The sequence below is a fragment of the Culex quinquefasciatus genome, chromosome 1, assembly GCF_015732765.1.
Source record: "Culex quinquefasciatus strain JHB chromosome 1, VPISU_Cqui_1.0_pri_paternal, whole genome shotgun sequence".
Taxonomy (NCBI): Eukaryota; Metazoa; Arthropoda; class Insecta; order Diptera; family Culicidae; genus Culex; species Culex quinquefasciatus.
Genome location: NC_051861.1, coordinates 11,151,270 through 11,177,827, shown reverse-complemented (window position 1 = coordinate 11,177,827; position 26,558 = coordinate 11,151,270). Strand labels below are relative to the sequence as shown.

General features: G+C 43.4%; 11 protein-coding genes across 12 annotated transcripts; 6 read left to right on the top strand and 5 right to left on the bottom strand.

Annotated features, from left to right (window-relative positions):
* Positions 1-1,098: 1,098 nt before the first annotated feature.
* LOC6033924 lies at positions 1,099-1,750 on the bottom strand. Its single transcript, XM_001844261.2, has one exon. The coding sequence runs from the start codon at positions 1,727-1,729 to the stop codon at positions 1,181-1,183; it is 549 nt and encodes a 182-aa protein (XP_001844313.2). The 5' UTR covers positions 1,730-1,750; the 3' UTR covers positions 1,099-1,180.
* Positions 1,751-2,058: 308 nt separating this feature from the next.
* LOC6033925 lies at positions 2,059-2,843 on the bottom strand. The gene is made up of 2 exons (XM_001844262.2): positions 2,502-2,843; positions 2,059-2,448 (listed from the first exon to the last, which is right to left on the bottom strand). The coding sequence occupies exons 1-2, from the start codon at positions 2,712-2,714 to the stop codon at positions 2,095-2,097; spliced, it is 567 nt and encodes a 188-aa protein (XP_001844314.1). The 5' UTR covers positions 2,715-2,843; the 3' UTR covers positions 2,059-2,094.
* A 3,516-nt stretch (positions 2,844-6,359) lies between these two features.
* On the top strand, positions 6,360-7,010 carry LOC6033927. The gene has a single exon (XM_001844264.2). The coding sequence runs from the start codon at positions 6,371-6,373 to the stop codon at positions 6,926-6,928; it is 558 nt and encodes a 185-aa protein (XP_001844316.1). The 5' UTR covers positions 6,360-6,370; the 3' UTR covers positions 6,929-7,010.
* Positions 7,011-8,215: 1,205 nt separating this feature from the next.
* Positions 8,216-8,881, top strand: LOC6033928. The gene is made up of 2 exons (XM_001844265.2): positions 8,216-8,446; positions 8,508-8,881. The coding sequence occupies exons 1-2, from the start codon at positions 8,222-8,224 to the stop codon at positions 8,850-8,852; spliced, it is 570 nt and encodes a 189-aa protein (XP_001844317.2). The 5' UTR covers positions 8,216-8,221; the 3' UTR covers positions 8,853-8,881.
* A 306-nt stretch (positions 8,882-9,187) lies between these two features.
* LOC6033929 lies at positions 9,188-10,849 on the bottom strand. 2 transcript variants are annotated; one of them, XM_038248758.1, is made up of 3 exons: positions 10,740-10,849; positions 10,167-10,688; positions 9,188-9,357 (listed from the first exon to the last, which is right to left on the bottom strand). In XM_038248758.1, the coding sequence occupies exons 1-2, from the start codon at positions 10,803-10,805 to the stop codon at positions 10,206-10,208; spliced, it is 549 nt and encodes a 182-aa protein (XP_038104686.1). In that variant the 5' UTR covers positions 10,806-10,849; the 3' UTR covers positions 9,188-9,357; positions 10,167-10,205. The 2 variants fall into 2 exon arrangements, with proteins under 2 accessions (XP_038104686.1, XP_038104685.1); XM_038248757.1 differs by having other exon boundaries at positions 9,339-9,362; positions 10,172-10,688.
* Positions 10,850-11,019: 170 nt separating this feature from the next.
* On the top strand, positions 11,020-12,458 carry LOC6033930 (NPC intracellular cholesterol transporter 2). Its single transcript, XM_001844267.2, has 4 exons — positions 11,020-11,318; positions 11,666-11,773; positions 11,960-12,129; positions 12,204-12,458. The coding sequence occupies exons 1-4, from the start codon at positions 11,153-11,155 to the stop codon at positions 12,285-12,287; spliced, it is 528 nt and encodes a 175-aa protein (XP_001844319.2). The 5' UTR covers positions 11,020-11,152; the 3' UTR covers positions 12,288-12,458.
* Positions 12,459-12,740: 282 nt separating this feature from the next.
* Positions 12,741-13,371, top strand: LOC6033931 (NPC intracellular cholesterol transporter 2 homolog a). Its single transcript, XM_001844268.2, has 2 exons — positions 12,741-12,892; positions 12,966-13,371. Exons 1-2 carry the CDS (start codon positions 12,817-12,819, stop codon positions 13,343-13,345), a joined length of 456 nt encoding a protein of 151 aa, XP_001844320.2. The 5' UTR covers positions 12,741-12,816; the 3' UTR covers positions 13,346-13,371.
* A 308-nt stretch (positions 13,372-13,679) lies between these two features.
* Positions 13,680-14,325, top strand: LOC6033932 (mite group 2 allergen Gly d 2.02). Its single transcript, XM_001844269.2, has 2 exons — positions 13,680-13,816; positions 13,885-14,325. The coding sequence occupies exons 1-2, from the start codon at positions 13,747-13,749 to the stop codon at positions 14,268-14,270; spliced, it is 456 nt and encodes a 151-aa protein (XP_001844321.2). The 5' UTR covers positions 13,680-13,746; the 3' UTR covers positions 14,271-14,325.
* A 2,396-nt stretch (positions 14,326-16,721) lies between these two features.
* Positions 16,722-17,360, top strand: LOC6033933. Its single transcript, XM_001844270.2, has 2 exons — positions 16,722-16,861; positions 16,920-17,360. Exons 1-2 carry the CDS (start codon positions 16,792-16,794, stop codon positions 17,303-17,305), a joined length of 456 nt encoding a protein of 151 aa, XP_001844322.2. The 5' UTR covers positions 16,722-16,791; the 3' UTR covers positions 17,306-17,360.
* Positions 17,361-20,150: 2,790 nt separating this feature from the next.
* On the bottom strand, positions 20,151-20,721 carry LOC6033934 (NPC intracellular cholesterol transporter 2). Its single transcript, XM_001844271.2, has 2 exons — positions 20,615-20,721; positions 20,151-20,552 (listed from the first exon to the last, which is right to left on the bottom strand). The coding sequence occupies exons 1-2, from the start codon at positions 20,685-20,687 to the stop codon at positions 20,173-20,175; spliced, it is 453 nt and encodes a 150-aa protein (XP_001844323.2). The 5' UTR covers positions 20,688-20,721; the 3' UTR covers positions 20,151-20,172.
* Positions 20,722-21,218: 497 nt separating this feature from the next.
* LOC6033935 lies at positions 21,219-21,801 on the bottom strand. Its single transcript, XM_001844272.2, has 2 exons — positions 21,685-21,801; positions 21,219-21,625 (listed from the first exon to the last, which is right to left on the bottom strand). The coding sequence occupies exons 1-2, from the start codon at positions 21,755-21,757 to the stop codon at positions 21,246-21,248; spliced, it is 453 nt and encodes a 150-aa protein (XP_001844324.2). The 5' UTR covers positions 21,758-21,801; the 3' UTR covers positions 21,219-21,245.
* Positions 21,802-26,558: the final 4,757 nt, after the last annotated feature.

Below are 26,558 nucleotides of genomic sequence, written 5' to 3'. Positions count from 1 at the left end.
CTGTTTTTTATTTAAGTTTTTTTATGGCCGAAGTCCAGTTTCACCTTAAGCTAATCTTTTGTTTTAATTAAATTTTCAAGTTGGATCTTGAAGGACTGGATTGCAGCAGGCCAGACTGCCAGAGTAGGACGATGAAATAGAAAAGTTACCAACACAGGTAGGGGAAATATACCCTTTTTAATCAAACCACGCAAATGTATGCCAGTTACTGGCCAAAAAGATCAAATTTCATGCACTTTTAATCATAATTTCTATTTTGCGAGACCATTTCTCATCATTTTGTTGGCACACACATCCACACGCAGGGCGAGGCTTAACGAAAGTCGCCATCAATATCTTTTCACTTGCGCTGACGTTTTCAAAGCGCTCAAGATATGAAATTGCTTCCAACTACCGGCAACATGTTCTTTTGGACATTAGTTAGTCACTCACTTGAAAAATTATCCCGAAAAATGTTAATAATTAGCAAGCGCCATACAAAAAACAAACGCGCCAAGTCTTTTGACGCTTGACTTTTGACGACCCATTCCAATCGAAGGTTGAAGAAAACCGAGCGAGAAGCGAAGGCAAATAAAGAATAAAGGGCGGCCACCAACACGTTCACAATTCGAACGCCATCTTCGCTTAAAAACCTGGATTAGGGGCTTAAGGCTCTGGAAGGCATCATCCCCAATCGGCCATTTGGCGGCCATGTTTGTTTTAGAAAAACATTCAAATCTTGATTTAGAAAGTTTCAATAAAAAAAAATGTTTTCTTTGTGTTGTTTGTAGAACCATTTTACGTATAGTGATTATTTTTTCATTTCATGTTATTTACACGTGTGACAGTCAACTGAGATGATCAATTTTACAAAGAAGTACACTGGTACCCCGATGGTTTGACACCAACTGTTGTCAAACAAACGGGGTCACTTTTTAGTTTGACACCCTCTACACACAGAGCTCACCCTTACTACAGAATGTTTTGTTTGATAGTATTTGTGTGATAGTATTGTCATTTGCGGGACAATAATGGAGTCAACATCATCAGTTTTTACCTCAGGACCTAAACTTCAAAATTAAGGGAGAACTAGTTTAACTGAAATTTCAGCAACCATCAGTTTATTTTAATGGTGAAGTGTAATTTAAAATTAAACCATTTTTAATTTGTACCTTATGTTTAATAATGAATAAAGTTTTGCTCAAAGCAGTTCCTTCTTGATGCGAAGAAACAATCGCACCTGCCCCTGAAGCTCCCCCGATACCACGCTGTAGACTTCCCACGTCATTCGCCAGAAGCCGTCGGGAACTACCGGCGGAACCCAGGACGGATCCGACGGGAAGTTTTTCAAATAGTAGCTCCCCTTCGGAAGCGGACAAAACGGCTCTTCGCCCTTGACGACCTGCGGCAGATTGGTGTAGTTGAGCCAAATATGCTGATACTCGGCGTACTCGTCCCGGATGATCTGGCAGCACTTCTTGCGGGGAACCTTCATCGGGTACTCGTTGAACTGATTGTTGCCGAGAGCACTACGGGCCACGGTAAGGGTGACTTCAAACGAATCGTCGAGATCCTTCAGGATGGAGAACGTCCCGTCCAGCACGGACACGGTCCGGTTGTACTTTCGTACGCGCATGCCGGAAAGGTCCATCAGATGTTCGGCGCCGATTTGCTCGATGCGTTCCAGCTCTACCTCGATCAGTGCCGAGGTTATTCGAGCTAGATAAATCACCACCAAAAAGCACCACATAACTTGCCTTTGCCAAACAAAGTAGGCACAGTGGGTGTTGCTTTAGTTGGAGCGACCATTTTATACCAGATTTGATGAGATGACAGATTGAGCGGTACATGACATGCTGTGGTTAAAATTAGTTTGTTTTGCACGTGGTACGATGTAGATTTTATTAGTGATTCTTGTTTTATTCAAAAAGATACATTGTTGTTGAAATGAGTTGCTTGGTCAGAAAATGTTTTCTCAAATCGAGAATGTAAAATTTTTTTTGGTAATTAAATTGATGTAGATTTCACAATAAAAAAATCTTAACAAAACAATCAATGTTATTATTCGCAGCAAATATACTTTATTAGACCCATCTTTGGTCACTGGACCCTCCTTCAGAAAATATCTTTCTTGACACGAATGAACAATCGCACCTGCCCCTCGAGCTCGTCCGTCACCGCGCTGTACATGTGCCAGGTCATGCGCCAGAACCCTTCAGGAACCACCGGCGGCACCCAGGACGCATCCGGTGCAAAGTCCTTCACCCAGTAGTCCCCCTTGGGAAGGGCACACAACGCTGGCGGCGCCTCCTTATCCACCTGGGGCAAGTTGGTAGTGTTGGCCCAAACGTGCTGATACTCGGAGTAATCCTCCAGGAAGATCCGACAACCGTCCTTACGGGGGATCTTCATCGGGTACTCGTTGAACTGATTGTTCCCGAGGGCACTCCGGGCCACGGTTACGGTGAACTGTTGAAATTTTTAAAATTAGGAACCGAACATTATGATGGGAATCGTAATACCGCCAACGACTCGTCCAAATCCCGCACGATGGAGTACGTTCCGTTGATCACGGACAGAGTTCGATTGTACTTCCGGACGCGTATGCCGGAAAGATCAAGCAGGTGCTCACCGCCGATTTGTTCGATACGGTCCATCTGAACCTCGATGACGAACGAGCTGATCGGAGTAGGCCGAGCTAGCCAGATGCCGATGATGACCCACGGAATCAGCATGGTTTGCCTGGCGTAAACAAAGTGATCACAGTTGGCTTGTTTTCGCTTTTATGACAACTTGTCGCGAGATGTTAGATTGCCGGTGACATGACATAGTCTACTGCGATCTATTTTTATAGGGGCGTTTACATCCCACTGTTACCATTGTGTCCTGCACGAACCATAGTGGATATTGATTATCGTGGCCGAAATTACTAAATGTGGATGGCAAGGATTCTACATTTAAAAAAATATGAATATTTAGCAAAATTTATTCGTCACAAAGTGAGTGAATTTATTTAGTAAGCCGAAGGTACACCCGGAACACCCCCTGCAGTTCACCGTTACGCCATGATTCCAACGTCATGCGCCAATAGCCCGCCGGAACAACCGGAGGCACCCAGCTTGCATCCGGAGCCAAGTCTTGAACCCAGTACGTTCCCTTCGGAAACGGGCAAAAACTGCGAGTCCCTTCCGCAACCCACGGCAGGTTCGTGCTGTTGACGAAGACGTACTGGTACTGCTGGTACTCCTCGATCATAGCTCGACAGACCGACTTCTGGGCAATCTTCATTGGATACTCGTTCCACTGGTTGTTGCCGAGTCGACTGTACGCTACCTTGAGACTTGCCTATCAAACGACATTTCTTTTTACCAAGGTCGCTAAAGATCGGACAGCCGGTACTCACCTCGTAGGTTTCGTCAAGATCTTGGTACACGACGAATGTCCCATTCAATGTAAACGTGGTGCGGTTAAACTTCCGAACACGGATCGCGGATGAGTCTGCTAGATGGGCACCGCCAATCTGCTCGAGCCGTTCCAGCTGGATCGCGATGGCCGCATCGGTCCGGGTTGGACAGAACAGGAGGGCGGTTGCAATCGTTAGCAGGGTTAATATAGTCCATGGTCACGTACAGATCAGAGCAAGGTCATATCTTGTCTTGTTGGAGGATTTTATACCCGTCCTGTGTGCAATTGTGACGTGTTGATGGATAATAAATGCAACAAATGAGAAACTGACGATCTACATGCTTCACGTGGTTGAGTAGGGACACATGTTTTAAGATTTCACAAGGATAACATCAAGTTAGCAAACAATGGAATAGTGAAAAACACCGAATCGAAAAAAAAAAAACATTCAGGTTAGTCATTCTGACAGGTACGGTCACGCGGCATGCCTAAAGATGGTCCACTCTAAATAATATTTAGGCAAAACGACACCACTATACTTGTCAAAAAAGTAAGTAATCTGATCGTATCGATTTCGTCCGATTTGGACGAAACTTTCAGCTTATGTTTGAATACCATACCACTACGACAAAGGGAAGAACTGTGGGAAGACTGTGTAAGTTGCCTAGGAATTGATAATGCATGGGGAATAGAACCATCTCCACCTGAACCAGATTCTCAACACCGGTCGTTGCCATCTCCACAGCCCATAAGGAACATGGAAAGAGATTTGGAAGACGGGAAGTGTTGATGCTCCACTTTTTAAGGGGACAAGGGAAAATCTCCACGGCGTTCCCAAATAAATTTCATTTCGCTTGTAGTTGGACGGTTTTTGTAAGGCGCGCTAAGCTAGGGATTATCCATAAACCACGTGGAGACTTTTTTTTATCTGAACGCCCCCCCCCCCCCTATTGTGGTCAATTTCCATACAAATGAAATCTTTTTTGTATGGAGTGTGGACAATCGCCAACCCCTCCCCCTAAGCTGTCCACGTGGTTTATAGATGGTCCCTTTAGTACTTCAAATGTTGCTAAAAACGATTTTAGAAAAAGTCCGGAAGATTGTAAAAAGGGTGTTTTTTGTAAAAAAAACCCCACCATTAGGGTGGTCCAAATCCGGGCGCATTTGGGGCTACCACCTGAAATTATAGATTGAGCCGGCCGCGCAAAAATGGTCATTTTCGGAAGCAAAAAATCTTAAATATATGGTGTCTTCGAAAATTGTTCCAAATTTAATGAAGGTCCTACATCTGAAAATTGATAAAGATTGGACAACTTTTGCGCCCTCCACAGGTAAAAAACTGAAACAGTTGCTCTTCTCCATTCATTTTGAAGATTTTTCCCATACAAACTTCAAGCGATTAGAGTGAGAGGTTCCCGTGGTCAAAATGAGAACTCATTTTTTTTCGGAATTTAGCCTAGTGATGAACCAATCTATAATTTCAGGGGGTTGCCCCAGAAAGCCAAAAGTAGAGAGTATTGTAATCAATCATTAAAAATAATTCTTTTATCGCAAGAATGAAAAATGTGTGGCTCTGGAGGACCTGGAGTTGAAGTCAAGAAATCTTAAGAAAGTTAAAGTCGAGATCGCCATTAATTATAATTATGAATGGAAGATGTCTGTGGAGTCGATGCGGTATCCATCCAGAAGCTGTCTTTATTGTTTGGTTCCTTTTGAAAAACTACTGGTTTAGTGAAAATCTCTCTGTTTGTTGGATCAGCTTCGGTAGGATAAGCGATGTTTATTTGCTGCACGAGGAAGAGCTGCAGGATTCCAAAATCAGCCAGGGAATTCATCTGCGACATCGCAGAATGGCACTCACTCGCTAGAAGTAAAAAAAACTCTTCTAACCAATCGAAACCTGAAAACACACCAAATTTTCCAGCAAAAAATGTAAATACTAGACAAAATTAAACACATACTACTGATTATAAAACAGCTCATTTACCAGTAAGAAAAAAGTCATGCTTGTGCTTGAACAGCCTCCTACTTTGTAGATGTAAACAAAGTGGGATCATTCAAAAATCTTGTTACGCATTCTCTCTATTCATCACCCAGCTAAAGCCCTATGTTAATTTTTATGTACAACGATAAAAAAACACTATTAAAAACCATTTCTGATCACTTTTTTCATTTTAATGCAAAAAAATGACAAGACAACATTTTTTTCGATGGATCAACTATGGTCCCTTTGGAACGAGCTGTCAAGTAGGAACTTTTCTGTCAAGAAGGACCGTGAGGTTAATTTTTCCAAATTGATTTAAAAATCCATTTTAAACTCTTTGTGGTCGTACAAAGGGTCACTGTACTCAGAAAAATAAGCTTTATCGCTGTAAGGGAGCGTCTTTTATTACGTAACGCAGTAGGGGGAGGGGGTCGGAGGCCGTGTTACGCTCCATACAAAATTTTAAAATTTGAATGGAAATTTTGTTACGAGGGGGGGGGGAGGGGGTCTAAAAGTCCGATTTTTCGCGTTACGTAATAAAAGAACGCTCCCTAAACAATAATATCAGCAATCTAAGCTTCATTTTAGGACCCAATTGAAATTGAAAGGTCCGCCCTTTTGTCCCTATTTTGGATAGCATTACCCTCTAAATGTGAGGAAGGCACCAACCACCTAAGGGTGGATTTAGTAACGATTTTTTCAACTATGTGCCAGCTGTCACAATTATTAATAATCGCACCATTTTTTGTTGGGAGAGTAGTTTTTAACATGAACTGCACGATCCAGCTATAAGTTGCGCGTGTAGAATACATGTGGTGTTCAAAAGGTATCTCTGTGAAGAATCACACTAAAATTGCGTGCAAAATGACGATTTCCTCGGAACACACGTCCTATAATGTTTCCCAACAGCCCAAGTTGCATGTCCCGTCCGGGTTGTTGTAGATGCCATCCGGTTTCTTTAAAAGCGCGTAAATTTGCGGGCTTTTGAACAGTACGTCAGCAATGAGCTGCTACCACCTCGTGATAATCCTTGCCACCGTCCTCTGCGCTGAGGTCCTCGCGATTTCCCACGAGGTGCGTCCGGAACGGTTCGAGCAAATGCTAGGCTTCGAGTACGTCAACACGACCGGAATCCGGGTGAGGAAGTTCAACCGCACCACGTGGATCTTTGACGGGCAAGGCGAGGCGTTCCAGGACTTTAACGATGACTACATGTTCACGATCACGATGGCGCACAGTCGGCTGGGGAACAACCAGTGGAACGAGTACCCGATGAAGATCGCCCGATCGGGGGCTTGCGAGATCCTGAACGGACCGTACAAGGAGTACCAGCATCACTTTGTCGAGTACACGAATCTGCCGCGGGTCGGAGAAGAGCGCGTATGTCCGTTCAAGAAGGGTCTGTACTGGGTGAAGGAGTTTGCGCCCGGTACGGACTGGGTACTGCCGGTCGTTCCGGAGGGCTATTGGCGGTTCACTGGGGATGTGTACGACAAGGAGGGGCAGCTGATCATTCGGTTGGCCGGGTATTTCCATCTTTCGCGGAACATGTTTGAATAAATAAATTAGAATTGGTGAAAGCTCAATCTTAAGGTGAAACTTTCAGCCATGTATTCAGTTCAATTTTACGAATTTCTGCACCAAAGTGAATCAGCGTATGCCGGCAGTACCCTTCTCGAAGGCACTGGAGGATGTTTTTTAATCAAAGTCGAATATTTCTTAAAATTTACATAATTTTGTAGAGTATTGACCATCAACATGAGGTAGTATGCGGTATACTTCTAACTGTGTTCACAAATAGTTTCTTCTGATTGTTCAAATTGTCGAACTTGTACCGTTCGTCAAAGTCCCGGAATGTTTCCGCTTCCCCGTCGAAGATCCACGTGGTGTGGTTACACTTTCTCACCCGGACTCCGGTCGAGTTGACCAGCTCGAACCGTTCCGGGCGACAGACAGCACTTCCGAGCTGAAGAACGCTACGCCAAAGAGAAGTTGTAATCAAACCATAGCGAGAACACTGCGTGAAAGCTGTAGGGGTTTCGTCCTTCAAAATAATGTAAGCAATATAAACATATTGACCGTGTTATAATAACCCGAAACAGACAATTCCTTACTGAAGCGTGTACTTGGTTTTTGACAGCGCATCAAAGGAGGCGCGTGTTTATGTTTACGCTGTGGACAGTTGAGAGTGAACGTTTGGCGCTGAAGTGTGAGTGTGATTGAATTGTGCTGGAACCGGTTGGCGGAAACCGGAGCAGGACACGACGGAAGCGGACGCGAGGTCAGTGGAAGGTTAATGATCGGCAGCGATGGTGCTGCGTCCGGAACGTCGTGTCTCAAGGAGTCTCGGTTGCAACTCTACAAAAGCTGAAAGGTTTCTCATTTTTAAAGATGCTGGATATCGTTGGAAACGCTCCTTCTTCGACAATGTTCGACAGAACCTGGCAACATTTCCGGAACTATGATGGACAACTGCTACTGAAAGGTTACAAAATAGCATTGTACTATCCGAGATTGGTACCGTAATGGTACGTTCGATTGATGGCTAATTTTGCACTGAGTGCCTCACTCAGAGCTGTTTTTCAAAGGTAACTCGCGCGAGTTCCGCACGAGTTTTACCGCCATCTTGGAACTAAAACTCTAGTGTCGCACTAGATATTTTTAATGTGATGTTCGATTGAACCAAAACCACGGATTTTTAAACGAACGTACCATTAGTTTGATTGATGACAGCAACGCACCGAAAATGTAACGTTTGTTTTATCGTCCTAAACGGTTGTCGATATCATCCGTAACTGATCGGTATATAAACCCACAAGCTAGATACGAACAAGCTTCCATAACCAAGGGACGATGGGAAAGTCAACAGTACTCACGCTAACCTTGCTAGTGATCATCTTCCTGAGCATACCGACTAGTTCGGATGCTGGTATGACTGTCCAGTTGGAACGAATCGAGCAGATCGGCGGCGAACACTTGGTGAACTCGACCATGGTCCGCGTCCGGAAGTTCAACCGCACCACCTTCACCATGAACGGGACAGGTATCCTGTTGCTGGATCTGGACGAAACTTACGAAGTGAGTCGAAATTTTATGGGTGGAACGAAAATTCAAAGATGTCGTTTTTCAAACTTCTTAGGCAAATGTTAAGGTCGCCTACAGTCGACTCGGGAACAACCAGTGGAACGAGTATCCGATGAAGATTGGTCAGAAGAACGCCTGCCAAGCAATGGTCGAAGAGTACCAGCAGTACCAGTACGTTTTCATCGACAACACGAATCTGCCTCGTATCCCGGAAGGAACCAAGAGGTTCTGTCCAATTCCCAAGGGAACGTACTGGTTTCGGGACATTGCTCCGGACGCTAGCTTTGTTCCACCAGTTGTTCCGGCCGGCTACTGGCGCATGACACTGGAGTCCTGGCGGCAGGGTGAACTGCAGGGTGTGTTCCGAGTTTACGCCCGTCTTACCAAGGGATTAATATGATTCGGTGGATTAGATCATCACGGAACTAGTTTTGACAGCTTGCGATTTCGGGTTTACGTTACCTTAACGTTGATTGACCTTGGTGTGATATTTTCCTCTCATTGTTTGCATCAGGACACTGTGACGAGGAGTTCGTCATTTTTGGGTTTAATTATATTTTTCACTTGCCTTTGTATTTATTGATTTGCTTAAAACATAATTTTAGTAAAATAAACAACATTTACTTCCATCGTGTTTAGAAATCATGAAGCAAATTGAGACAGTTCTAAAGAACTGATTATTTCTTTGTCTAAATATTATAACATTTTATGAGTTAAGAAAAAATCTTATTTTCAGTGTCTGAATAAACCTTTATTCCATATGTTTCTCTGTAAAAAATCATTTCAGACTGTTCCCCGAAATTCGAAAAGGCGGGGACATTGATTAAACTAATTCCGTTAAACAGTGTTGCGGGGTTCGCCCAACCCCCAGACACAACCCAACATATCTAAATCATGCCACTCTTTATTGTGGTTTTTGAAATAAATCGAAACAACAGCGCGAGTGCTTTTCATCTCGCGAAGCAATTTTCTGTTGATCTTTTCTGAGTGTATCTCAAATGTCACACGCAAAACCAAAACAAAATTTCGCCGCGGCACCAAACTGAAATGTCGCCAGTTGAGCTGCGAAAAGACTCGCGCCGCGACTTACACGGAGCACGGAATCGATCACAAGGATCTACCGGAAATCGTTCTGTGAGCGTGGATTCGATCAACCAGATGGACTTTTTCATGATGTCTAACTTGGAGAAGGCAATTACAGCGCTTTTGATTTTCAAATTGGTAGCTAGGCCTTCCCATTTTGACTCTAAAGCTTACTCAATCGGCACCCGCAATAACCCGTATCATCAAAACTTTCCCGGTGGCGGGACACAATGGACCGGATTGAGGCCCTCGACAATGATGGCCACTTGTTTTTGTTTTATTCAGACGGAATCCATCCGCAATCAGCAACTTAACCAAGACTTTTTCCATCCTGCGTCTTTTTCTGAAGCTGAAACCCGACTGACCTTCAAAAATTACCCCAATTGAAACAGTTCTAGTGGTAGCGGAACTAAAAACCAAGATTTAAAAAAATAATTTAATCTAAAGCGTTCAATTTCCTCGGCAAATCAGAAAAAAATCAGCCACGTTTTTCTCAACATCTGAAGCCGTCAAAACAAAAAAGCAAACACACTGATTCAAAATCACCTAAACATGCTTGACAGATATTTCGCGACAGAAAATCGTCGCGAGAGTTAAACCTGCTCAATTCGGTTTAGTGCCGCGGCGACAATATTGCCTCCAAACGAACCATCTACACTTGAATTGAACCTCACTTCTCCACGGGCTTCACGGTCATCGTGGTTACGGCGCCGGCCACGTTCGCACCGTCCTTGGTCAGATAGAACTCAATCTTGAAATGACCATCACGAGTGAACGCCTTGTAGCCCTCGCCCTCGAACAGGTACTCCTTGATCCAGTACTCCTTCTGGCCCGGCAGCGGACACTCATCAAAGTGCGGGAAGTTGCTTATGTCCTTGACGCTCTCGTAAAAGTACATCCGGTAGATCGTCTTCATGTACTCGCACAGGGGTTTGCTGATGTGCATCATCTCCTCGAACTCCTCGGAACCGACCTCGGCACGGCTGAGCGTGAACACGATGCCAAAGTCGTTGTTCAGCTCCTTCGGCATGAAGAAGTTGCCGGACAGCTTGAAGTTGTACTCGGACAGCTTCTCCATGGTGTAGTTGTACTCGCAGTACTGCTCCGAACCCTCGATGGTTTCCATCTTCTCGAAGATGAAGTCGTAGTTGATCTGTGGGATTCAATAGGGTAAGTTCCGCTCTGTTGACCCGCTTTGAACTACCTCTTCCTCCTCTTGAGCTGCAACCACGACCACTAGAACTACCACTGAAAGTATTAGCTTAAACATGATGAAAACTACACCCACTTCCGATTGGAAGAATTGCTCGCGAATCTTCCAACTTTATAGTCCAACCCGGGACCGGAAATGCTCCAGCGCTGCAGCTAGTTCATCGCGATCCATGTAGATATTGGCTCGGTTTCCGCTCACGCAGAGTCCCTCCTCTGTTATCTTGCCACATGTATCGCGAGAGTTTCGCGTGACTTCGAGCGTTCGCTCTCTCCTCGTGTACAGTCCGTCGTAGACCCGGTCATTACGAGTCAGTTTGAAGAAGAGTGTCAACCGGAGAGTACACACAGCGTACACAGAGTGTCATCAACCAAGTTTCAAGTGGGCTTTGTCTGAGAGTACAAGACATGCACCAGTGGCCAACGACCGGGATTGTCCTGATCGTCGTCGCGTTGACCGGGTTACTGCAGACCAGGGGGACTTTCGGCGTGGGATTACCGACCCCTTGGCAGCGATGGCCGCTGCTCAGGCAGCTGTACATGGCCCGGACCGGCGTGGCGTTTGAGGATTGCGGTACGTAGTTTGTATTGGAGGTCGGGCCCTTTTTTCGACATCGCCTGACCACGATGACAGGTGCCTTCTTAATTGGCCTTTCAAACATTCCGACGTGCTCAAAGTCCAAACTTCCAGAAATAGATAGGCGGCTCTGATTGCAGAATTTGTCAAGTGATTGATCGGCTGTCGATTTGTTTACCGATTGGTATAAATAACGCTTCCAGTGATGACTGGTTTTAACAGCGCTTGCTCGTGACCTTTGTCCTTAACAGAAACAGGCCACCTGTCAAGAAAGCTTGGGTTGTGTCGAAGATGTTGACATTTCATTACTTCTAAAACGCAATAATGACCACTTCCCTCCGCAGGATCAACCTACGACGTCCTGTCAATCGAGATGTCCAGCTGCTCGAGCACGCCGTGCACCATGGTCCGAGGAACGCACGTTACCGTCAACGCCGAGTTTACCGCCAATGGTAAGCCCATACGTTATGACACGTCTGTAAACAAAAACAAAACAATCTCTGTTGTCAAGTAGTTTGCCGCTCTTCTGTCATAAAAGCGTCCGCCATAGCAAACTAATTTACGACGCTTTGCGAATCGAAAGTGCAACGTAAACAAACTTGACGTCAACGGTTACTAGGATGCTCTTATTTTGACAGGCGCCAGCACGGGGTTGTCCATGGAGCACGAAGCCTACTTTATCATAAATGCGGTCCGGACCAAAGCAACCATAACGCCCACCAAGTGTGAAGGAACGATTTGTCCGCTGCAAGGAACGCTCGGCCTACTGTTTTCGGCGTCCATTTACGTGAATCCTCAACTGCCAGCGGTAAGCGCGCTCCATTATGGAAACGTGAGCTGATTGTATAGCAACCATTCTCTTCTTTCTTTTTCACGCGACAGTTGCGGGGAACGCTTCAGTGGAAGCTCAAGAACGCTAGCAACGAAGCGTTGCTCTGCTATAAAATTCCGATAACGATTCGTTGATAAAAGCGAAAGGGGATAAAGCGCCGCGCAAGCGCGCGCTTTTGAGATTATGGCGAACTCTAGTTGTGAAACTGGGAACTATGAGACTTTGAAACGGACAGACTGGCAACGCTGGCTTTGGACTTATGGCGTTTGTTTTAAATGATTTTTAATAAACGAAGCATTATTAAGTTATTTGTTTTATAAGTTGTTTTTTGATCATACTTGTTTAAAATTATTATAAATTTATTTGAAATAAAAAAAATCCACTTAAAACTGCTTCAGTAACACTACTTAATCTCAGCAATAAAAACTAACTTTCCACTTAAGAACCCATCCCATCAAGCTTTTCTGAACACCTGTTCGCAGCAATTCACCGGCTCAAGTGGCCGCGGAGAAATGTCTACAATGCCGGACAGTGATAACGGCTTGCAACATCCACTATAAAATCGTGATAACGACGTTTAGTTTCCCAGTAGTTATCGAAACGAACTATTTAAGAAATCTCTTCCCTTCGTCGATTTAGTCCGATAGTAGATCCCGAAGCAAAATGAACGTAATTCTGGTGGTTCTGGTGGCACTGGTTCCAGCGCTGGTCCTGACCGACGTGGTTCCTGTTCAGCAGTGTAAGTAGCCATCTGCAGCTGTCAAAATGACAGGAAACGACGGTTTGACACCGGAAATTGTGTCAAATTTCAGGTAAATCCGGTGGCGCCCTCCCATCCGGGGTGGACATCGAGGGTTGCACCAAGGTGCCCTGCCAGCTGGTTCGCGGCCAGGATGCCGTAGCCCACGTAGACTTTACGGCCCTGTCCGAGGTGAGCAAGCTGCGACCGGTTGTGCTGGCCACGGCCCTGGGCATCACCGTTCCGTTCGAACTGCCGGCCGATCGTCAGGACGCCTGCGAGTGGCTCGAAGATTCGCGCTGTCCCCTTTCGGAGCAGGAAGAGGCCCGGTACGAGCTGCGGCTGCCCGTGGAGAAGTCCTACCCGCCGATTGGCGTCGACGTCCAGCTTCAACTGGTCGACCAGGACGGACAGGTCGTGAGCTGTTTCAGCGTTGAGGCGAAGGTTGTTTGAGTGGAAATAAAGTTTGTTTGAAGGAATTTTGGGTTTTGTTTTTCTTGACCGTTCCAAGCGGCCATTATGGCAAACTGACAATTGTGTACACTTTGAAACTAGTTTGAACGTGAACAACAACCGATTACCTTTCAAGCTGATAAAATGAGCGGAAGCGTTTGGCTTCTGCAATTTTTTGGCAGTTGCCACGCTTGTCAAGATTGGATTCTCCCGCAATATATCTGCATGCAACCCCGTGTACACGAGAGCGCCTTATCAGCCCTGATAACACCCGAACAATATTATCAAACGACCCCCAAAATTGGTGCACTATCGATGCTATAAAAGTACCGACCAGGGGGTTTGAACCCTCACAGTCACTCTCGGAATTCGCCGCAAGTCACGTCCACACCTCAGCCAAGATGTTCAAGTTCCTGCTCGTAGCCGCCCTGGTGCCAGCGATGGCCCTGGCCAACGTTGCCTTCACTGGCTGTAAGTTTCCCCTATCACCACAGTGGTTGGTGTCTTGACTCACCAAACCGCCCATTGCCCATTGACAGGCCCCAACGGAGCCCCGACTCCGGCGTCGCTGACCGTGAACCAGTGCTCGGGTGATGTGTGCATCCTGCAGGCCGGCCAGCCCCTGACCGCCACCGCCACCGGAATCGTGAGCCCCGTCGGATCTGCCACCGCCACCGCCCACATCGTTGCCCGCGTTGCCGGTCTGGACGTCGGATTCGAGATCCCGCCGGCGCTGGTCAACGCTTGCCAGGTTGGAATCGAGGGAGGCTGCCCCGTTGTCGCCGGAACGCCGTTCACCTACACCCTGAATGATCCGTCCCTGGACGCCCCGGCCCGTGACATCGAGGTCGAGATCGAGGTCGGTCTGACCGGCGATGGTGGCTCCAACCTGGGATGTCTGCGTTTCCGTGCCCGTATCCAGTAAATGGTTTATGCTGCTCCATTGTTTTGGGCGACGTAATAAAACTGTTTTATGGCATAGAAATCTTCTTTGTTGTCTTCTAGTTGAGTTGCTATAAAACTATGACATTTAACCTAGCACGCACACAAACTGGCCGCAGCTGCAGAACATTGTTTAATTCTTGACTTTTTTTTGATAAGGTCCTATAAACAAATGTAAACATTGAGTGTATCCCTTTCACACCTTATGTCAAAGTCCATCGGAGTAAGCGGGATACACTCAATGTTTACATTTGTTTATTGGACCTTATCAAAAAAAAGTCAAGAATTGTATCCTCCGGAAAAGATCCGATAGCAATTTTGTATGGTTGGATTTTAAATTTTTTCGTCGGTCGTTGAGCCGACGGTCGTTTCCAACGAACGAGTCCAGTTAGGAACTGATCTTACAATATAAACAATTGTAACTTTGGGTTTATCCCGCCTATTCCGATGGACATGCCATAAAGCTTTCTAGGCTTTTTGCTAGAAAGAGATAGCAAACCTGATGCAAACAAACCCCCCTAATTTGAATGTGTTGGTAAATTTTTGACTAGAAAGCCTTAGAGGGATACTCAATGTTTACAATTTTTTATAGGACTTAAAAAGGCCTGTAAAAATTTGATACTACCCATTTTAAGCCTAATAAGCGGTCGTGTTTGAATGATGCTGGATGAACTGGAGTGTTTCTTGAAATTCACTAAAACCAAGTACACCAACGAGTAGAGCAACCTTTTGTGAACATATCTGTTTATTTTCACTTTTCTTAAAAGTCATGCTATTCCTTTTACAAGCATTTCAAAAAACTATTTTCCAAATGCATTCTAATCAGTCGAGTGCATTGGGCCACGCCCATTTTCCTATTTTCAGCTTAGTTCTTTTTTCTTCCAGCGCTCTTTTGGCTCTGCTTAGTTCTGCCAAAATTGATGAAATTTCAAGCGAACACTCACGAAAAGTCACATGTATAGCGAAAATTTCCTGGCATCACTGGCTCACTCCGACAGGCGCTGCTGGTGGTGTTGGTGGCCACCCTTTGTTCTTTATCGAGAAATAAAAAGTGAGAGTGTGTGCGTGCAACATGGAGTTAAACTTTTCAAAGTGTCATGGTAACCTTTACAGCAACTTCATAGAAAGTTTAACTCCATGTTGCACACACTCTCACTTTTAATTTCTCGATTTGCCTTCGCATCTCGCTCGGTTTTCTTCAGCCTTCGATTGGAATGGGTCGTCAAAATTCAAACGTCAAAAGACTTGGCGCGTTTGTTTTTTTGGTGGCGCTTGCTAATTATTTACATGTTTCGGGATTATTTTTTAAGTGAGTGACTAACTAATGTGCAAAAGGACATGTGGCAATTTTATATCGACTTTCGTTAAGCAGTTAACCTCTGATCTTGCGTGTGGATGTATGTGCCACCAAAATGATGAGAAATGGTCTCGCAAAATAGAAATTATGATAGAAATTATGAAGTAAATGGCATCATTTTGCGTGCTTACTCGAGGCGGTGCTGTTACTGGTAGGTTTATAGCCTAAATAGTATTTTTGGAGCTTTAATAGAGCATCAAACTCTCCATATGATGAAGATAGGTGTTTGATTAGAAAGGGTATATTAACCCTATCACATATTTTGAAAACTTATGATTGCATATCAACTGTACGGATTTCTAATGAATTTTCCAACGATTTTTTTTTGTTACAATGTTGTAGTCCTGGCTTGCTATTTCAATCATAGTATTTTTTGATTTCACAGCTCGGCAAATCTGGCTTTTTTTTTAAATCTACATATCTGAAAAAAATCTTTTTACGGGTTAAATCTCATTTTAAATTCAAATGCAAAACACCAGCTCCACAGAAAAAAAAAATGATTGTAATATTCATCAGGAAATTGTGTCATAATTTTTTTTTTTACACTAGGTGTAATATTAAATCAGGAATTGGTGAATATTCATCAGTTTCTGATTAATTTTCATCAGGCACATTTTTAAAGAAAAATTAATCAAAAAAAGTGGTAATATTCAACAAACCAAATTTCAACCTTCCAAGATAAAACTTTTTTTCTGTTTCCTGTTACGTCCAATCAAGCTCATATTTGGGAGTTGGGCTCAGTATTCCAACCGGAAAAGCTCATGAATGCCCACTAAAAAGTAATTTTGTTACATCCTAATAACCATATGATTTATTTTTTGATTATGGAACGTTCAGGAACATTTCTTCGAACTTGGTAATCAATAGCTCCCTAAACATCTCCCCGACAATCAGCAATAACATGCCACCCCACCAACAAGCACCTTTTTTCCTGTTATCAGTTTGGTGCAGAGTTTGGGCTCGATTCCATTGTTGATAAGTCAAAACACAATGATATCAACAATAATATGCCTTTTTTTTTGTTTTTATGTTTTTACCGGTATTTTTTTCGCGACAACCGCCGGCTATAAAACATGGCTAGCTGTGATACGACCGGCATTTGTGAATTTCTCCAAGCAGATCGCAGTAGCCTTCCAAACCAGCCAAGATGTTCAAGTTCCTGCTCGTAGCCGCCCTGGTGCCAGCGATGGCTCTGGCCGCCGTAAACTTCTCTGCATGTAAGTTTTCTGCAACAAACTTGTGGTTTGTGTCTCGACTAATGTTATTTTATGGCAGGCCCCAACGGCGCCCCCACGCCCGCGACGCTGACCGTGAACGATTGCGCCGGAAGTGTGTGCACCCTGACCGCTGGTGCCCCGCTGACGGCCACGGCCTCCGGCATCGTGAGCCCGGTCGGATCGGCCACGGCCACCGCAAACATTGTGGCCCGCCTGGCTGGTCTGGATACCGGATTCCAGATTCCGGACCCGCTGCGTGACGCTTGCCAGGTTGGACTCGTCGGGGGCTGCCCGATCGTGGCCGGAAACGCGTTCACCTACACCCTCAACGATCTGTCGCTGGACGCTCCGGCCCGCGGAGTTCAGGTCGAGATTGAGGTTAGCCTCGCCGGGGACGGTGGTTCCGCGCTGGCCTGTCTGCGCTTCAACGCTATCATCCAGTAAGGAGCGGTTTGACTGATTTGTGATAAAAATAAAGTGATTTTTGAGATTTTGTAAACAGGTTGTTTTTTTTTAATCTAGTATGTCAACAAGCAAACAATTAGATTGGCCAGGCCCACTACGTTGAATAACACGTCAATATGATTCATTGCGTTAGAGGACGATCCCGTCAAACTCAACGCACCCGATCTGGGTCGATCCGGCCTGGAGTCCAAAGCGAACCTTCACGTTGATGTGGAGGATTGGCAAATACAGGGCCGGATAAGAGAAGGTGTAATTGAGACAATTCCGAGACTGACTCCGCCAAGGGAAATCCGTGTGTACGCCTGGACATTTTCTGTGCTTACGGGACTGACGATTCCGCGGACTTCGGCTTTCAGCGTCTGGCCACGGCGCAGGATACACGGCGGGACGGAGCAACCCTGAATGGTCACGGAAGCTGGAGCCGGTGCTCCGTTGGGACCTTAAGGAGGACAGTGTTACACTGGGTTGTAGAATTAAATTTCAACTTACAGGCTCGAAAAGAAGTCGAATCTGACTTGACCAGGACCGGAACTAGAACGACGACGAGAATAAACTTGAGCATGATGATTTGAGATAATCCTGATACTAACTAATATCCATTGAGCTAGCGAGAACGACTTAAATAGGCTGACAAATCATCTCAAGTTGGATATACTAAGCAAGTTCTGAGCACGTTTTCAATTTCGTGCGCGAGCTAGTTTGGAATGCTAAGGTTAGCATCACTCTGTTAAGTAATCGTTTTAATGCTCGAAATTATCGATGTGAATTATCAGTCTTAAGATGGATTTTAACATGTTTATTTACTTTAATGGCATTTTCTCAACATCTGATACCTACCTACCTATAGGTAGGAGTTAGCTTTACTGCACTGTTGAATGATATTTAATTCAATGTAAATTAACATTAAGGTAACCAAACTGTTAGAAACGTTATAAATAAGCCGAAGAGAGTTATTTACGTGCGCATGTATTGCTTGTGCGTGGTACGCTAGTGTGCTTACGTGAAACATCATAAATCTCTAGAGGGGTAAATAAACAGGGCATCTTAATCATTTTTTCATAACTTATTTTTATTAGGTCCTTTTAGGTGCTGTGACCAGGATAGGACCGAGGATCAATAGTAAAATAAATAAATAAAAAAACCGTACCCGAATTAGATGATCATTTTCTCGTGCCATGTGTCAGCAAGTGTGCGATCACGTCAATCTGTTCCTCTTGCAAGGGCATCCTAATCATACTGGATGTAAACATCCACTAACGTAAATCGAGTGCACTGATTGGTTAAAACTCCTCTTCAATACGTTCTCAATATTTTGCAAGAATTGAGATTTTGAGATTTTGTAAACAGGTTGTTTTTTTTTAATCTAGTATGTCAACAAGCAAACAATTAGATTGGCCAGGCCCACTACGTTGAATAACACGTCAATATGATTCATTGCGTTAGAGGACGATCCCGTCAAACTCAACGCACCCGATCTGGGTCGATCCGGCCTGGAGTCCAAAGCGAACCTTCACGTTGATGTGGAGGATTGGCAAATACAGGGCCGGATAAGAGAAGGTGTAATTGAGACAATTCCGAGACTGACTCCGCCAAGGGAAATCCGTGTGTACGCCTGGACATTTTCTGTGCTTACGGGACTGACGATTCCGCGGACTTCGGCTTTCAGCGTCTGGCCACGGCGCAGGATACACGGCGGGACGGAGCAACCCTGAATGGTCACGGAAGCTGGAGCCGGTGCTCCGTTGGGACCTTAAGGAGGACAGTGTTACACTGGGTTGTAGAATTAAATTTCAACTTACAGGCTCGAAAAGAAGTCGAATCTGACTTGACCAGGACCGGAACTAGAACGACGACGAGAATAAACTTGAGCATGATGATTTGAGATAATCCTGATACTAACTAATATCCATTGAGCTAGCGAGAACGACTTAAATAGGCTGACAAATCATCTCAAGTTGGATATATTAAGCAAGTTCTGAGCACGTTTTCAATTTCGTGCGCGAGCTAGTTTGGAATGCTAAGGTTAGCATCACTCTGTTAAGTAATCGTTTTAATGCTCGAAATTATCGATGTGAATTATCAGTCTTAAGATGGATTTTAACATGTTTATTTACTTTAATGGCATTTTCTCAACATCTGATACCTACCTACCTATAGGTAGGAGTTAGCTTTACTGCACTGTTGAATGATATTTAATTCAATGTAAATTAACATTAAGGTAACCAAACTGTTAGAAACGTTATAAATAAGCCGAAGAGAGTTATTTACGTGCGCATGTATTGCTTGTGCGTGGTACGCTAGTGTGCTTACGTGAAACATCATAAATCTCTAGAGGGGTAAATAAACAGGGCATCTTAATCATTTTTTCATAACTTATTTTTATTAGGTCCTTTTAGGTGCTGTGACCAGGATAGGACCGAGGATCAATAGTAAAATAAATAAATAAAAAAACCGTACCCGAATTAGATGATCATTTTCTCGTGCCATGTGTCAGCAAGTGTGCGATCACGTCAATCTGTTCCTCTTGCAAGGGCATCCTAATCATACTGGATGTAAACATCCACTAACGTAAATCGAGTGCACTGATTGGTTAAAACTCCTCTTCAATACGTTCTCAATATTTTGCAAGAATTGACAGTTCGCTTTACCTCAATGTTTATTATTGAATCAAAACACATGAAACGTCAATCAACGCTGAGGTAACGGAGCCGAACCAGCGTTTATGGCTGAAAGGCTCGTTAATAAAGACAACTAACTAACGGAAATTTTGACCTGACAGTCAAGCTGTCAGTTGTCAAATTAAACACGATAAAAACACGAAAAATAAGTTCAAACAAACACTTTATTTACACAATGGTACCGTCAAACTCGACGCACCCGATCTGGGTGGCCCCGTCGCGCAGTCCCACCCGGATCATCACGGTCACACCGCCGAGGGGCACCTCCAGTGCCGGATCGTTGAAGATGTAATCGAACGGTTGGCCCGCCACCAGCGGACACGACTGAATTCCGGCGACGCAGGCATCGGCCAGCTCCGGCGGCATCGGGAAGCCCAGATCCAGTCCGGCCAGGAAGACGTTGATGAACGCCTCGACGTTGTTGGTGGACACGGGGCTGACGATTCCGCGGGCTTCGGCCACTAGGGGCTGGTCACGGACCAGCTGGCAGGGCAGGGCGGTGCAACCGTCGATGTTAAACGAGGACGGGACCGGGGCTCCGTTGGGGCCTTTGAATTGGTATGTATTTGGTTTATTTAAGCCACTTGAAAGGTTTTTGAGGTTAGCTTACATGGTCGGAACGGAGTCGGACTGGCCAGGGCCAGAACCGGAACTAGGGCGGCTACGAGGACAAATTTGAACATGTTGGCTTCGCGATACAAGCTGTAAGCGGTTGGTTCGAGTTTGGACCTTAAATAGACCAACGCGAACTGATAAGATACGGTTTTAAACAACAACCTAAGTCACGGAATTTGTAAAGATTAGGTTATCGAAATCTAGAAAAGGTAAATTTTAAGTTAACGTCATGGTTTATGGCACCATCGAGATTAGCTATAATTACATCACATTTTAGTTCACGTTTAGTACAACGGTCTTAAACCGTCAGCAATTTCAGCAAATCAAAACAATTCGACGCAAAATCATCCAAAGTTCACCTCGTTTTGACCCACGAGGTTTTCCCCCATGGTATCACACCTCCTGGTGACGCAAACTCAAAGTTCAGGTTTACGACCCCCGCAACGCAGTTGCTGATTGTAAACAAATGTTTTCTGCAGCAGGTCGCTTCCCTTTTTATGGCACGCCAATTGCGCCATAATGGCTCCGGGTTGAAACGTCAAACACTGATAAGTGTTTCGCAGTGTTGCCAATCTTCTCAAATAAAAACCAATTTCAACTTAAGTTAATAGATTTATTATCTTTCCCTAGAAAATTATAGCATCAAACTCGACACACGCCACCGGCATGGCCTGATAGCGCAGCCCGACCCGGATCAGCACGGCGATCCCGTTCAGCTGAATGTCCAGGCTGGTCTTCTCGAACACATACTCGAACCGTTGACCGGCGACCAGCGGGCAGGACCGGATTCCGCGCGCGCAAGCATCGGCGAACTCCGGTGTGATCGGGTACTCCAGGTCGATTTCCTGCAAAAACACGTTGATGTACGCCTCGACGGAGTTCGTCGACACCTGGCTGACAATGCCGCGAGCTTCGGCCGTCAGCGGTTGGCCACGGTATAGGGTGCACGGTAGCGCGGTACAACCCTGGATGTTGAACTCCTGCGGGACAGGGGCGCCACCGGGGCCTGCGGGAAAAATTGGAACTAGATTGTTCGAAACTTTTAGTACTAGTGGTGAAACTCACAGCTTCGGAAGGGCGTTGAGCTGGTTACGGACAGCACCGGGATTACGACGGCGGCGAGAATAAATTTTAACATTTTGAACTGAACTGTTGGAAATCGTACAAAAGACTGATTGTATCTTTTGGTGTTGCTTTACTTTGGTGACAGGAAAAAGATAAAAGTTTTAAGCCTCTGATATCGCTACTGTCCGAAAATCATTTCTGATAGCAGACATTGTTTGGCATCTGCCAGATAAAAAATTGGCAGACTTCAATCAACAATCACTTTTCAGTGAGGCGGTTTTAACCTGTTTCTGGGTAAGACTGGGAAAATGTACAGCAATATTTAAATACAATTTCAAGTTTTTTAAATCCTTTTATTGCAGATTCCAGCGATTTTTAGACAATCGTGCAACTTGTGGAAAGCTCTATACAAAAGTGCACACCTCAAACTACAGCAGAAAAAAACTGTCTAAGACACACACCCTAGTTCAAAACTGTTCTAAAGTGTTCGAAAGCAACAAAGCTCAGTCAAGACACGCACCACTCTAGGCGAGCGGGAGGGGGGGGGAGAAGGGGTAGGATTTCAAGTGTGCAATTTTTTTTATTAACAAGTATTGCTATAAAAACACAATCTCATAAAATAAAAATAAATTTTTATAGCATTTTTTTTTATTTCGTTAATAACTCAAACCAAATTTAGGCAATACGAAAAAAAAGTTTAGAAGCTGATTGTTCTGTAGATTAGGATGTAACAAAAATGACTTTTTGGCGGGTTTGTTTCGGTAGGCGTAATGATCCCAAATCCAGAATATGAGCTTGATTGGACGTAACAGGAGCATTCAAATTTTAAATTGGATTTAACCCGTAAAAAAAGATTATTTTTTTATGTCACTTTTTGAGGCGTTTTGGCCACTGAAGCGTTTATTTTCAACATCATTGGCGTGTAGGCCAGATCCTTGCGCATCTTTTGGTATATATAATATTGAAATTTGAAGCACCCTGGAGCTCGGTACAGACCCTCAAAGTTTTGCATTTTTTCGAAAAATCGGCCCCGGCAAAAAAGATATGCGTCGCGCCTTGCCACGCCCTAAACGCTATTTGATTTTGCCAGGGCTGTGGAGTCGGGTCATGTTTCAAACGTCTCCGACTCCGACTCCGACTCCGGCTTTCTGAGATTAGCCGACTCCGACTCCGACTCCGGCTCCGGCTTTCAGCTCGAACCGACTCCGACTCCGACTCCAACTCCGGCCTACAAATTCTAGCCGACTCCAACTCCGACTCCGACTCCAGCTTTCAACAAATGGTTAGCTCCGACTCCAACTCCGACTCCACATATTTTTAAATGTTTCAAAAGTTAGTTAACTCTTATTTCGAAAACATTGATACATAAGATTACTTAAATGCACTCTAAATGTCCTGTTTTTCTCAAGGAAAATAAGTTCGAATCACAAAACTGAAAAAAAGTTTCCAGGTAACAAGTTTTAAACGTTATTGAAACAGAAATCAAAAATATCTCCAGTATTAAAGGCATTTTCAGAAGAACAATTCTAGAGTTTTTTTTTGAATTGGTTCTATAAACATATGAAAGACAATAGTTTATAGAACCTTTTTTAAAAAAAAACCTCATTTTGACCTCATTTTTATGTAAAATCGAATTTGCAATCGAAAAATACTTTACACATTTATTTAAAAGAGCACCCTTTTAATAATATAGCCTTTCAAATTTAGATGTTGTGCGAAAAAATCCGGTTTTTTGATTTTTTTTAAATAGTGTCCTTGATTGTCCATTTCTAAAATATTGTTTACGAAAAGTTCAAAAAATTTCTTACTAATAAGATTGGACCACTGGTTGCTGAGATTTAACGGATAAAAGAAAAAGAAACAGGAATTTTTTTGTTTTTTTTTTAGTCTAACCCAATCAACTCTCTATTTTCTAATGTCGGTATATCAGCAATTAATTGTCCAATTTTCAATATTTAAAAATGAAACATGCGTGAAATTTTCCGATCTTTTCGGATTTTTTTTTGAATTAATAATAACATTTCAAAAGGGCCAAACATTCAATATTTTTAGAAATGGACAATCATGGACACAATTTAAAAAAAAATCAAGACACCGGATTTTTTCGGACAAAATTTAACTTTGAATGGATATATTTTTAAAACGGAATACTTTATCAAAAAATGTGTAAAGTACTTTTCGATTCAATTTTACATAAAAAAGGTCAGAAAATGTACAAGATATAAATTTTCACATAAATCACTGTTTAAAAAAATCATAACTCGTCGGCAAAATTTTGGAGATTAGTATTAGTGAATCAATGACAAAAAAAAGAAGTTTTGTGAACAATAAAAAAAAACATAATTGTTGTTGAATTATAAATAACTCCGACTCCGACTCCGACTCCGGGTTATCAGAAATGTTCGGCTCCGATTCCGACTCCGACTCCAGCTCATAAAATTTAGCCGACTCCGACTCCGGCTCCGACTCCAGCTGTTCGAGTTTTGACGACTCCAACTCCGACTCCGACTCCAGGTCCCCAAAAAGACCCGACTCCACCGACTCCGGCTCCGACTCCGACTCCGACTCCACAGCCCTGGATTTTGCTGAGGTCAACTTTTCGAAAAAAAATGCCAAACTCTGAAAGTCTATACCAAAATATGCGCAAGGATCTGGCCTACACGCCAATGATGTTGAAAATAAACGCTTCAGTGGCCAAAATGCCTCAAAAAGTGTCATTTTTGAAAAAATCTTTTTTTACGGGTTAAATCCCATTTAAAATTCAAATGCTCCTGTTACGTCCAATCAAGCACGCAGCAAAATAAGGCATATTTGAATCAACGAAACATTTTGTTGATTTGAAAATCAAGATTTTTGTTGAATCAACGCTAAACGTCAAAGCAACTTCTTCAAAACAACAAAAGATTTTTGTGGAATTGGGAAAATCAAGGTTTGTTTCAACGCAAAATCGGCGTTGATTATATTCAACAATTTTTTTGTTGAAACAAACCTTGTACAGGCTGATTCTACAAAACATTTTTCTGCGTGAGCTCATATTTTGGATTTGGGCTCTAACGCCCACCGGAACAAACCCTTGAATGCCTGCCAAAAAGTCATTTTAGTTACACTCTAGTATGTATGATCTCCATACCCGCAGGCAACTTGGTGCTGGTAACATTTACACACAAGATCCTCTGTAATTATTAAGTCAAATGTAATTACAAAAACCGACTCGGTCCTAACCAGGTCCCAGTACCGAAAAGGACCTAATAAAAATAATTTTATGAAGAAAAAAAAACTTGGTGCTGGGATCGAATGTGAGCGCTACACCCTTACCAAAAATCATGATTTTCTGAGTTCAATATCCCACTTTTCATACGATATTCTGAGTTCAGGTAATACAACCATAAAAAATGTTATATGGGTTGAACTGAAAAATTCGTATGAAAAGTGGGATATTGAACTCAGAAAATCATGATTTTTGGTAAGGGTGTAGCGCTCACATTCGATCATCTTTTACTGCATAGTCTGTTCACCCACGTGCATAAGTTTTTTGCAAGAATTTTAGTGCTACAAATACCGAGATTATTATTTTACGGTGGCGCAGATTTTATTTATCAGCAAAGCAAGTGCAAAGTTCACAAATGCATAAAGTTTCCATTTATGACCTGGTAACGTCGTCAATTGATTGCAGTGTAAAAATGCGTTTTATGGGATAAGATTATTCGATAGTCTTAAAAGTACTGAATTCTGGCATTTTTATGGCATCACATAAGATAAGATATGCATTCGATATGCATCAATATCATCCAAAACATAATAATTAAAAAAGAGGAGTTTTTAAGAAAGTTGGTTATAAATTAATTTATGGAATTAAAATAACAAGAATACAAAAATACAAAAATAATAAAATACATACACAGCAAATAATGTAGTAATCCAGCTGCGTGTAAAAGGCCTGGGTGTAAAATAAGTTTTGCATTATTTTATGAAATTCTGTGTAATATTACACCCTGAAATATGTAGCCCATCAGTATGGGAAACCTACTTGACCGAAATTTCAAGCTCACATATACGTTTATCCTTTCCATATTTCATCGGTCTGATGGCCGAGCGGGCTAAGGCGCCAGTCCTTAAGCTATGAACAAGATTGTCCGTTCGACGCAGTGGTGAACGCAGAACGCTGTGCCAGTTCGATTTTTCCATCAACTGTCAGTCGAACAATCTACAAGGGTTGCTTTGTTCAATGGTCGATGACTGGCAGGCTATGATGACAGGCGCAAAATTTTGCGTTTGCGTCCAGGCCTGACGGACAATCTTGTTCTTACCTTTACTGTAGGTGCTGGGTTTGAGTCCCGTCGGTTGCAATTTTTTTTGTTTTTACAAAAATTGTACATGCAGCGTGTAATATTAAGTGTCTTTTTTGACGAAGGTGATGTGCATGCTTTTGCATGCGATTTTACCATCGGATTTTTTGCTGTGTAAATAGGGAAAATATACCCTTTCTAATCAAACACCTATCTTCGTCATATGAAGAGTTTGATGATCGATTAAAGCTCCAAAAATACTATTTAGGCTATAAACTTACCAGTAACAGCACCTCCTCGAGTAAGCACGCAAATGTATGCCACTTACTGGCCAAAAAGATCAAATTTAATGCACTTTTGATCATAATGTCTATTTAGCGAGACCATTTCTCATCATTTTGGTGGCACATACATCCACACGCAAGATCAGAGGTTAACTGCGTAACGAAAGTCGCCATCAATATCTTTTCACTTGCGCTAACGGTTTCAAAGCGCTTAAGATATAAAATTACTTCCAACTACCGGCAACATGTTCTTTTGCACATTAGTTAGTTACTCACTTAAAAAATAATCCCGAAACATGTAAAT